The following is a 12,599-nucleotide window of genomic DNA, read 5'->3' on the forward strand; positions in this document are numbered from 1 at the left end:
GGCAGAAATATTTCTAACCTGCCAAAAGACAGCTCCTGTGGCCCTTTTTTATTTATCTGATGCTCTTTGGAGAGTTTAGTGACATAGTTGAAAAATTTTGAGATTATACTGCCTAGATCAAAGGCAAATTCTTTACCTTTAATTTGAATGTATTAAATGTCTTTCAGGAAGTCTTATTTAGCTGGCCTAAGGAAAATAGATTAGATTGACTGATTGGAAATTGATTTTGTCACCTGTCTTTTTCATGAACATTATTACTGGTTCTTTACAGAATATCATTAACATAAATGTAAATATTTTTCTCAGGGTGATATTGGCCTTCAAGGACCACCAGGGCCGATTGGTGTTCCAGGAATAGGATATCCTGGTCCAAAGGTCAGTACTGATAACCACAATTTGCTAGTGACAAGTTTATTACAGTAAAGTCCTGCCGTTCACGAGGATTATATTCCCACAAATTCTCATAAAGGGTGAAATTGCCAAGGGTGAACATACTTTATAATGGGAATGACTTAGATAGGTTGCCGCCATCGCAAAATTACTTGTCTGCTGTATGTCTGAGCTTTGCTTTCCCAGATGTGGAAACCTAGCCAACACTTGTCCCTGCTGAGCCGTGAAATTCACACCCCAAACATATAAAAGAAGTCTTGAATGCAGTCACCATAAAAATAGTTCCATCACAACAACATAAAATTAGAGTCTTAACTTGCTAAGCATATATTTGTTCTGCAGCGCCAGCATGTTATTCAGAAGCTTGGCTTTGAGCTTATTCACACTTCATAAAAAACACCTTTCACCCAACAATTTCTGTTTCAACAAATTAAAATCTACGAAGCTTGAATCGATGAAGTAGCTCACCAGCTAACTGTTCACCCCCACCACCAATATTGTGTTTACAAATTTGACCACTGACTATCTAGGAAATAAAACCCGTAATTTAAGTCTCTTTCCCTCATTTGTAATCGCTTGAAGATGACAAACAGGTACTCTAAAATGAACCTCAATAGAGATCTTCCCAGTTTCTGAAAATATTTCAGGACCAATGATACGGATGGTGAAAATTTGGGGCTGCACTGGACAGTTGTGTGGGCAAACAAATTCGTGAAGGAAGAGATTGCAAATGGCAGATGTTTGCTATATTCATTTAGAGCTTTCCTTCAATAAAGTTTACCATAGTATACATTAGAAATATCAGTAAACCTACACTATATATATAAAATTTAATACATCAATTTTATTCAGCATGCCTGTTTTACATTAAAAATCACTGCAAAATGCAGCAACTTGCATTTGTATAGCAATGCCAATGTAGAAAATGTCACAGAGAGACCATAGGGAGATAAAAAGTTGACAGAGGAAGTCTGCAGAAGGATCTAGATAGGCTGGGCGATTGGGCCAGGAAATGGCAAATGGAATTTAATGTTGGCAAGTGTGAGGTGGTCCACTTTGGTAGGAAGAATGGTAGGAAGGACTATTACTTACGGGGCGAAAAACTGCAGCAGGCGACGGCGCAGAGGGACCTCGGGGTCCTTGTGCATGAGTCGCAAAAACCCAGCTTGCAGGTGCAGCAGGTGGTCAGGAAGGCGAATGGGATGCTGGCCTTCATCGCGAGGGGGATTGAATGTAAAAGTAGGGAGGTCTTGCTGCAGCTGTATAGGGCATTGGTGAGGCCGCAGCTGGAGTACTGTGTGCAGTTTTGGGCGCCGCACCTGCGCAAAGATATTTTGGCCTTGGAGGGAGTGCAGAGGAGGTTTACTAGGCTGATACCAGAGTTGAGGGGGTTGAGCTATGAGGAGAGGCTGAATAAACTGGGCTTGTACTCGTTAGAGTTTAGAAGAATGAGGGGAGATCTCATTGAGACGTTTAAGATGATGAATGGGATGGATAGGATAGAGGTGGAGAGACTCTTCCCGCTCAAAAAAGACAGTAGGACTAGGGGGCACAGCCTCAAGATAAAAGGGGGGCGGTTTAGAACAGAGTTGAGGAGGAACTTCTTCACTCAAAGGGTGGTGAATCTCTGGAAATCTCTGCCCGTTGAAGTGGTGGAGGCTGCCTAGCTAAATATTTTTAAGACGCAGGTTGATGGGTTTTTGATAAGAGAGGGGATTAAGGGTTATGGGGAGAAAGCGGGAAAGTGGAAATGAGCAGCGACAGATCAGCCATGATCTTATTGAATGGCGGGGCAGGCTCGAAGGGCTAGATGGCCAACTCCTGCTCCTATTTCTTATGTTCTTATGTTCTTATGTATGAATTAGGAGGTTATCAAAAGATTGATCAGAAAGAACACTTTTGAGTAGAGTCAAAAAGTCATACAGCAGAGAAACAGGCCCTTTGGCCCACCATCTCTATGCAGACCATCAAATACCAATCTATACTAATCCCTTTTTAGCTTGAGAGAGTACAGAGGTAAAATATTTAAGAAGGATGTAGTGAAGAATAGAATTGAGACAACTGAAGGCTCTGCAATGGTAGTGCAAAGCACAAAAGGGCAGAGTCAGAGAATCAAAGGTTTTGGGAAGGGAAACAAGACTGAAGGAAATTACAGATAAAGAGACAGGTAAGCCATCATAAAAGAACCTGAAGATCAGGATAAGGACTTAAAGTTTAATACACTGGAAGGCAAGAGATAGTAGAAAGGAGTAGCTTGCTGTTGACAGCGGGCAGTGTCGGGAGCAGGTAGCAGAGTGAGAGGGAAGCAGAGTGAGCAGTAAGGGCTTTGGATCAAAGGGCTTGGGAGAAAAGGGCCAGGTAAGTTTAAATTCTTAACTGTGTTTAGAAATCACTAGGAGACTGTGATGGAAGGGCATGTGATGTGCTGTTTCTGTATGATGTGGGAGCTGGTGGACCCCAAGGTCCTTCCCAGTGACCATATCTGCAGTAAGAGCTGGTTGCTTGAAGAGCTCCAGCTCAAAGTAGATGAGCTGGCCACTGAGCTTCAGACACTGAGGCTCAGCAGGGAGAGGGAGTGTAACCTGGATAATGGGGTGCAAGAGAGATTCAAACCCCCTAGTCTGGCTAACTCTGAGGGTCAGGAACAAGAGGGTGCTGCTGAGGGGAGGAGGGGTGGGAGGAAGGAGGGGGGAGAACATAAGAACATAAGAAATAGGAGCAGGAGTAGGCCAACTAGCCCTTCGAGCCTGCCCCGCCATTCAATAAGATCATGGCTGATCTGTCGTGGCTCAGTTCCACATTCCCGCCCTCTCCCCATAACCCTTAATCCCCTCTCTCATCAAAAACCCATCAACCTGCGTCTTAAAAATATTTAGCGAGGCAGCCTCCACCACTTCAACGGGCAGAGAATTCCAGAGATTCACCACCCTTTGAGTGAAGAAGTTCCTCCTCAACTCTGTTCTAAACCGCCCCCCTTTTATCTTGAGGCTATGCCCCCTAGTCCTACTATCCTTTCTGAGCGGGAAGAGTCTCTCCACCTCTATCCTATCCATCCCATTCATCATCTTATACGTCTCAATGAGATCTCCCCTCATTTTTCTAAACTCTAACGAGTACAAGCCTAGTTTATTCAGCCTCTCCTCATAGCTCAATCCCCTCAACTCCGGCATCAGCCTAGTAAACCTCCTCTGCGCTCCCTCCAAGGCTAAAATATCCTTGCGTAAGTACGGCGCCCAAAACTGCACACAGTACTCCAGCTGCGGCCTCACCAATGCCCTATACAGCCGCAGCAAGACCTCCCCACTTTTGTATTCAATCCCCCTCGCGATGAAGGCCAGCATCCCATTCGCCTTCCTGACCACCTGCTGCACCTGCAAGCTGGGTTTTTGCGACTCATGCACAAGGACCCCGAGGTCCCTCTGCACCGTCGCCTGCTGCAGTTTTTCTCCATGTAAGTAATAATCCTTCCTACCATTATTCCTACCAAAGTGGACCACCTCGCACTTGCCAACATTAAATTCCATTTGCCATTTCCTGGCCCATTCGCCCAGCCTATCTAGATCCTTCTGTAGACTCTCCCCACCCTCCGCACAATTTGCCTTTCCACCAATTTTGGTGTCATCAGCAAATTTTGACACCCTGCACTCGGTTCCCTCCTCCAGATCATCTATATAAATGGTAAATAGCTGAGGCCCCAGCACCGACCCCTGGGGCACTCCACTAGTCACCATCCGCCAATCCGAATAGCACCCATTGACCCCCACTCTCTGCCTCCTATTTGACAACCAGTCCTCTATCCACGCTAACACCCTACCCCCAACTCCATGCCCCCTGACCTTCTGTAATAACCTCTTGTGAGGTACCTTGTCAAACGCCTTCTGAAAATCCAGAAAGACCACATCCAACGGCTCTCCTCTATCCACCGCCCTAGACACATCCTCATAGAACTCCAGTAAATTTGTCAGACACGACTTCCCTTTAAGGAAACCGTGCTGCATCTGCTCTATCAAGCAGTTCCCCTCAAGACGCCTCGCTATTTCCTCCTTGATGACGGATTCTAACATTTTACCTACAACAGACGTTAAACTAACAGGCCTATAATTCCCCGCCTTTTGCCTGGCACCCTTCTTAAACAGCGGCGTAACATTAGCCGTTTTCCAATCTTCTGGCACTTCCCCGGAATCCAGCGACGTTTGGAAAATAACCACCAAGGCATCCACTATCACCTCCGCCATTTCTTTCAGGACCCTCGGATGCATTCCATCCGGTCCTGGGGACTTGTCCACAATCAGCCCCTCCAGTCTGTCGAGCACCACCTCTCTAGTAACAGTAATGTCATCAAGACCCTCCAGTCCTACCACCTTTCCATCTCTAACATCCGGCAAATTATTCACGTCCTCCTCCGTGAAGACCGAAACAAAAAAGTTATTCAAGACCTCAGCCATATCCCCATCCCCTACCACTAAGTCCCCCTTCTCATCCTCTAAGGGACCAACGTTCACCCTAGCCAGCCTCTTCCTTTTTATATATTTATAAAAACTCTTGCTATCCTTTTTTATATTAAGCGCTAGCCCAGCTTCATAGTTTCTCCTACCCTCCTTTATCAACTTCTTTGTCAATCTTTGTTGACATTTAAACCTCTCCCAATCCTCTTCTCGCCCACTACTCTTAGCTACTCTAAACGCCTCCGCTTTTAATTTAACACTTTCCTTCACCTCTTTCGTTATCCACGGCTTATTACCTCTCCTCCTACGGTCCTTTTTGACCATCGGAATAAATTTCCGCTGAGCACCAAGAAAGATCTCCTTAAAGATCCTCCATTGCTCCTCAGCAGACCTACCTTCCAACGCGCTCCCCCAGTCCACATTCGCCAATTCTTCTCTCATCCTACCGTACTCCCCTCTATTCAAACAAAGGACGTGGGGAGGAAGGGTGAGAGGAAGGAGGGGGGAGTGGGGATGAAGGGTGAGAGGAAAGAGGGGGGAGTGGGGAGGAAGGGTGAGAGGAAGGAAGGGGGAGTGGGGAGGAAGGAGGGGGGGACCCAAAGGCCTCAGCCTCTCAATCTGCACAACAGGTTTGAGGTTCTTGCTCCCAGTGTGGACAAGAATGAGGGCTGTAAGGTTGATGAGCAAACTGCCCACGGTACAGTGGTGCAGACACAGGACAAGGAGGAAGAAGTAAAGAGGAATGTAGTGGTAGTTGGGGATAGTGTAGTTAGGGGTATAGACACTGTCTTTTGTCACAATGATAAAGAATACAGAAGGGTGTGTTGTCTGCCTGGTGCTCGGGTCCAGGACGTCTCATCTGGGCTGCAGAGGAACCTGGAGTGGGAGGGTGAGAATCCGGTCGTTGTGGTATATGTGGGTGCCAACGACATAGGCAAAATGGGAACTAAGGATCTGCAGAGGGAGTATGAAAAGCTGGGAATCAAATTAAAAAGCAGAACTGACAGGTGGTTATCTCTGGATTACTACCTGAACCACGTGCAGATGGGCATAGGGTAGATAGGATTAAAGAGATGAATGGGTGGCTCAGGGATTGGTGTGGGAGGAATGGGTTTGAATTTCTGGGGCATAGGCACCAGTATTGGGGCAGGTGGGACCTGTTCAGATGGGATGGTCTTGGTCTGAACCATGCTGGGACCAGAGTCCTGGCGAATCATATAACTAGGACTGTAGATAGGGCTTTAAACTAATTAGCGGGGGGGAGGGTGCAGGGGTAGGAGAAATTACAATGTCTAAAGTAAAAGAGAGGGTACGGGCACAGGAAAATGTTGAGGATGTCCCAATAATAAAAGGAGTAGGGGGCATGAGAAAGGTTGGTAGCATTCCTTCAAATAGGGTCCAGATAAAGGCTGGGATAAAGACACTTTACCTGAATGCACGAAGCATTCGGAACAAAGTGAATGAGCTGATGGCGCAGATCAGCACAAATGGATATGATCTGGTGGCAATTACGGAAACGTGGTTGCAGGGTGACAGGGACTGGGAGCTGAATGTCCAGGGGTATCAAGTGTTTAGGAAGGATAGATGGGAGGAAAAAGATGGGTGGGGTAGCTGTGCTGATTAAGGATAATATCAGGGCGGTAGTAAGGGAAGATATAGGCTCCAAAGAGCAAAACATGGAATCGTTGTGGGTGGAGATAAGGAACAGTAAGGGGAGGAAGACGCTGGTGGGTGTGGTCTATAGGCCCCCAAATAATAACTTGGAGGCGGGGCGGGCTATAAACAAGCAAATAAATGATGTGTGCAGAAATGGAACAGCGATAATTATAGGGGATTTCAATCTACATATTGATTGGTTGACTCATGTCGGACACGGTGGGCTTGAGGAAGAGTTTCTGGAATGCTGCCGGGATAGTTTCCTTGAACAGTGTGTGACGGAACCAACAAGGGAGCAAGCTATCTTAGATCTGGTGTTATGTAACGAGGCAGGTAGAATAAGGGATCTTGTTGTGAGGGATCCTCTTGGGACGAGCGATCATTGTATGGTTGAGTTTTTGATGCAGATGGAGGATGAGAAAGTAGGGTCCCGAACCTGTGTCCTCTGCTTGAACAGAGGGGAGTACGATAGGATGAGAGAGAAATTGGCAAATGTAGATTGGGGGCGCAGATTGGTCAGTAGGACTGCTGAGGAACAGTGGAGGATCTTTAAGGAGATCTTTTTCGGTGCTCAGCAGAAATATATTCCGATGGTAAAGAAGGAATGTAGGAGAAGGGATAATCAGCTGTGGTTATCGAAGGAAATAAAGGAGAGTATTAAATTAAAAGCTGATACTTTTCGAGTGGCTAAAAGTAGTGGGTGAGTAGAAGATTGGGAGAGTTTTAAAAATCAATAAAGATTGACTAAGAGGTTGATAAAGAAAGGAAGGATCGACTATGAAGCTAAACTAGCACTAAATATAAAAAAGGACACTAAGAGTTTTTACAAATATATAAAGAGGAGGAGGCTGGCTAGAGTGAATGTTGGACCTTTAGAGGATGAGAGGGGGGAATTAGTGGTGGGAGATGAGGAAATGGCTGAGGCCTTAAATAAGTTTTTTGCCTCGGTCTTCACAGAGGAGGACGCGAATAGTTTGCCAGATATTAAAGATAGAAGGATGGTAGGAGTTGAGGGCCTGAATGCGATTACTGTCACTAGAGAGGTAGTGCTTGGTTGACTAGCGGGACTGATGGTGGACAAGTCCCCAGGACCGGATGGAATGCATCCCAGGGTTCTGAAGGAAATGGCTGAGGTGATAGCAGATGCCTTAGTGATTATTTACCAAACTTTGCTGGATTCCAGGGAAGTGCCAGAAGATTGGAAAACGGCTAATGTTACGCCACTGTTTAAAAAAGGTAGCAGGCAAAAGGCAGGGAATTATAGGCCGGTTAGTTTAACGTCTGTAGTTGGAAAAATGCTTGAATCCGTCATCAAAGAAGAAAAAGCGAGGCACCTAGAGAAGAATTGTTTGATAGCGCAGACACAGCATGGATTCGTTAAGGGGAAGTCATGTTTGATGAATTTATTGGAATTCTATGAGGATGTGACTAGTGCGGTAGACGGAGGGGAACCGGTGGATGTGGTGTTTCTAGATTCTCAAAAGACGTTTGATAAGCTGCCGCACAAAAGTTTGCTTCAGAAGGTTAGGGGGCATGGAGTTGGGGGTAAGGTGTTAGCATGGATAGAGGATTGGTTGTCTAATAGGAGGCAGAGAGTTGGTATCAATGGGTGCTACTCTGATTGGCGGTTGGTAACTAGTGGAGTGCCACAGGGATCGGTGCTGGGGCCTCAGCTATTTACCATTTATATAGATGATCTGGAGGAGGGGGCTGAGTGTAGGGTGACAAAATTTGCTGATGACACAAAGATAAGTGGAAAAGCAAATTGTGCAGAGGGTGTTGAAAGCCTGCAGAGGGATCTAGATAGGCTGAGCGAGTGGGCGAGGACCTGGCAGATGGAGTACAATGTTAGCAAGTGTGAGGAATAATAGTAGGAGGGATTACTATTTAAAGGGCGAAAAGCTGCAGCATGCTACGGTGCAGAGGGACCTGGGGGTCCTTGTGCATGAGTCGCAAAATCCCAGTCTGCAGGTGCAGTAGGTGATCAAGAAGGCAGATGGGATGCTGGCCTTTATAGCGAGGCAGATAGAATATAAAAGCAGGGAGGTCTTGCTGCAACTGTACAGGGTACTGGTGAGGCCGCAGCTGGAGTACTGTGTGCAGTTTTGGTCGCCGCACTTGCACAAGGATATTTTGGCCTTGGAGGGAACGCAGAGGAGGTTCACTAGGCTGATACCAGAGATGAGGGGGTTAGTCTGTGAAGAGAGATTAAATAGACTGGGTCTGTACTCGTTGGAGTTTAGAAGGATGAGGGGGGATCTTATAGAGACGTATAAGATAATGAAAGGGATGGATAGAGTAAAGGTAGAGAGATTCTTCACGCTCAGAAAGGACAGCAGGACTAGAGGGCACAGCCTCAAGATAAAGGGGGGGCAGTTTAGAACGGAGTTGAGGAGGAACTTCTTCACTCACAGGTTGGTGAATCTCTGGAATTCTCTGCCCGTTGAAGTGGTGGAAGCTACCTCGCTAAATATATTTAAGTCACGGGTTGATAGGTTTTTGACAGACAAGGGAATTAAGGGTTATGGGGAGAAAGCGGGAAAGTGAGCCACTTCAGATCAGCCATGATCTTATTGGATGGCGAGGCAGGCTCGAAGGGCTAGATGGCCTACTCCTGCTCCTATTTCTTATGTTCTTATGAGTAATCATTGAGTTGAACTTAATTCAAGGACAGGATATTGGCAGCTAAGCTTTAAGCAAGTTGGAATTTAAAAAGGGTGGTAAATGAGTCTTCGCCAAGAAAGACTTAGAAGAATTATCTGAAGCTACAACACAGGACTACTTGCATGCCAAATAACATAAGCAGCAAGTAATCAACAGAACTAAGCAATTTCATAATCATTGGATCAGGTCTAAGCTCTGTAGTCCTGGCATACCCAGCAAAAGTATTGGACAATTAAATAACTTACTGGAGAGCTCCACAAATATCTCCATGATCCTTGATGGGGGAGCGCAGCACATCAGTGCAAATTATAAGGCTGCATATCTTTGGACTGTGAGAGGAAAGCAAAGCACCCAGAGGAAACCCATGTAGACACGGGGAGAATGTGCAGACTCCACACAGACAGTGATCCAAGCCGGGAATTGAACTTGGATCCTGGCGCTGTGAGCAGCAGCGCTAACCATTGTGCTGCCCCATTAACAACAATCTTTAGCCAGAAGTACCAAGTGGGTGATCTTGGCCTCTCACATAGAGACAGCCTCAGAATCACAGATGTCAGTCTTCAGCCAATTTAATTCACTCCATATGCTATCAAGAAATAGCAGAATGAATTGGATACTGCAGAGGCTATGGGCATTGACAATATTCCAGCAATAGTACTGAAGACATCTGCTCCAGACTTTGCTGGCCCTTGATAAACCATTCCAGTACAGCTAAAATGTAGGCATCTAACTGACAATGTGAAAATTTGTCCAGGTATGTCCTGGACAAGAAACAGGACAAATCCATCCTGGCCAATTACCACCCCATCGTCTGCTCTCGATCATCAGTAAAGTGATAGAAGGTGTTATCAACAACATTATCAAGTGGCACTTACTCAGCAATAATCTGCTCGCTGACACTCAGTTTGGGTTCAGCCTTGGTCACTCAGCCCTGACCTGGTTATAGCCTTGATTCAAACATGGACAAAAGAGCTGAACTCCAGACGTGAGTTGGGAGTGACTGCCGTTGACATCAAGGCAGCATTTGACCAAGAATGGCATCAAGGTGCCCAAGTATTCCTGGAGTCAAAGGAATTGGGGGAAATCCCTCTGCTGGTTGGAATCCAAATAATGTCCTGACTTAACTTCACACAACTATGTTGAGCAGCAAGAAAATAGAAACTTAGGACTTAAATAGGCCATTTGATCATTCAACATTAGGTCTCAACCTTGGTTACCCAGCAACTGTATCTCGGCAACGGTTATCAGGTCGTACATATTTATTTCTATTTGTACTAACGATTGGTCCATTTTGTTATGAGTGTTGGGTGAACCGGATTGACTCTGTTTACCATTTCTGCAATCTCCAGCCTTATCTGTTGGCACACTCTCATGTTTGTAGTCTTTGTCTCTTCCTGCCAAACTCTAGTTATCACTACCCAAAGCACCACCCTGCTCAATTACTTCATTGTTTTCCTTTGATTTTATTACATTTCCTCTGACCTATTCCTTCCCCCCCCCTGTTTTCTTTAAGAAGGACCTCCCCACCTGTGCATTTAAAGTGATTATCAATTGCTTGCGGGTTAATTGCTGGTTGATTTTTTTCTGGCTGTTACTTTCATTTTACAAGCATTTGTTATTTTCTATAGTTCAGGGGTTCTCAACTCTATATGTGTACTCCAGGGGTGTAGGCAATAGTGTTGAAGGACTTTTCTGAATTCAAGGTTTCTACACACACTAGTTGCTCTCAGAGATGGGTTCACTAGTAGCCATTTCCCTTAGAATACAGCACGACTTGAAGCAGGACGAGGTCATGCAGAATAGAACAGGGTGCTAGAAGAGGAGGAAGAAAAAGGGCTGTCCGCAGTAGAGTCAGAACAGAATCAGTCAATTCTTCCCAAACTGGACTCAAAAGTGATTCCACTTCCTTCACAACCAGCTGGTGCGTCACCATAAGGCAGCAAATTATGCAGGTCAATCCTGATATCCTGGCAGCTGTCACAATGCAATCATTCTGTCATTGTACTCTGTGCCAGTTGTATTTGAGTTACCATTGCAAACCAGAAGCGTTAAGGCCCATTACTGACCACAAGACTCATAATTCCGGTGTGCAACCCGTGTACATGTACACATCAAGGATACAATGAGAGCCACGTTGTCACAAGAAATGTGTGTATGCTGGAACATCCCATTGATATGGTGAAGCAATGCTTCCACTGCCTGGATCACTCTGGAGGAGCCTTGCATTATTTGTCACAATAGGTACCAAGATTCATGATGGTCTGCCACATATTGCATAATCTCAGTGTAAGGAGTGAACAGCTCTAGTTACCAGCTTCATGGCAAGCAGCTGAGGAACAGGAGGATGAGAAAGATACGTATAACTGCAATTCCAATTCCCCGTGCACTAGCTGTGCAACTTCCCTTCCCTCAATCATCCTCTTGGCTATAATGAAAAACTAAAAGCCACCGCAAAATAAACATTTCAAACCAAAATTACAACTGGAATCATGTCATATTGAATGCAACAATCAACTCATCACCCTTGTGCATTCTCTTTCTGGCTGTCCATGGCTCTGGGCTTGGGACTGCACCACCTGAGTGTCAGCAATATGGATTAGAAACCAAAAAAGCTAGAAATGCTCACCCGCTCTGGCAAAATCTGTGGGGAGAGAAATAGATTTACTGCTTATTCAGAATTGATAAAATAAATTATGCAAAACAATGTGCTTGTTTTGTAGATGTATAGTTATCATTCTTTAATAAATTAAGGATTTTTCTTATTTAAAAACTGAATTTTAAAAGGACCTCTTGCAACTAAAATGATAAGAGCTCCCTCAAAGACTTGCAGATGGTCACAACTAAAAGAAATGCACCATGCTAATTAATGTGATCTGGAGCATAGCCAGTTTCATAGAAAGGCTATCTTAAGGTGGGATTCTCTCAAAAATATTATAAGTGCTGAATTTGCGTAAAAACTGGAGTAAATCCCGTTGGTTTTTTCAGTCGGATTTTCGAAATGAATCTCCACATTCTGTGCATCACAGAGAGCCCTAGTGTGAATCACACTGAAAAGCTGGGGGTGGGAACTATTCTTGTCCGAGAGGCCAGCAGCATAGTGTTGAGTGGGCCACTGCACAAGTGCCGGTCTGACAGTGTGGAGATCGGTGCATGTGCAGTAACCCCACATTGCTGGCCACCCAATCACTGGCCAGCTCGATTGCTGGCCAGTCCCGCAATCGCTCATCGCTGACTGCCCCACCACCTGATTGCTGGCCTCTCAGACATGTCTGGGCCAGCCCCAAACCACACCCCCCCACCTCCAGCTCACCTTGAAATCCCCTTTCCCCTAGAGCAGCACAACAGGTTGGGAGAATCGCCCCTAGTATTTTTTAAAACAGTGCAATGATTGACTTGTACTTAGCACAATTCATACCTGAAATTCCAGAATCTTTTGTGGCAGTT

General features: G+C 45.5%; 1 protein-coding gene across 1 annotated transcript in view; it reads left to right on the forward strand.

Annotated features, from left to right (window-relative positions):
* Positions 1-12,599, forward strand: part of LOC145355508 (uncharacterized) — a 207,281-nt gene that overhangs the window by 169,501 nt on the left and 25,181 nt on the right. The window contains exon 26 of the mRNA XM_080207731.1: positions 307-375. Within this exon, the coding sequence (XP_080063857.1) occupies positions 307-375 (69 nt within the window). The remainder of the gene's footprint in view (positions 1-306; positions 376-12,599) is intronic.

Source organism: Carcharhinus amblyrhynchos, chromosome 2 (assembly GCF_965287045.1).
Source record: "Carcharhinus amblyrhynchos chromosome 2, sCarAmb.v2.hapA, whole genome shotgun sequence".
NCBI lineage: Eukaryota > Metazoa > Chordata > Chondrichthyes > Carcharhiniformes > Carcharhinidae > Carcharhinus > Carcharhinus amblyrhynchos.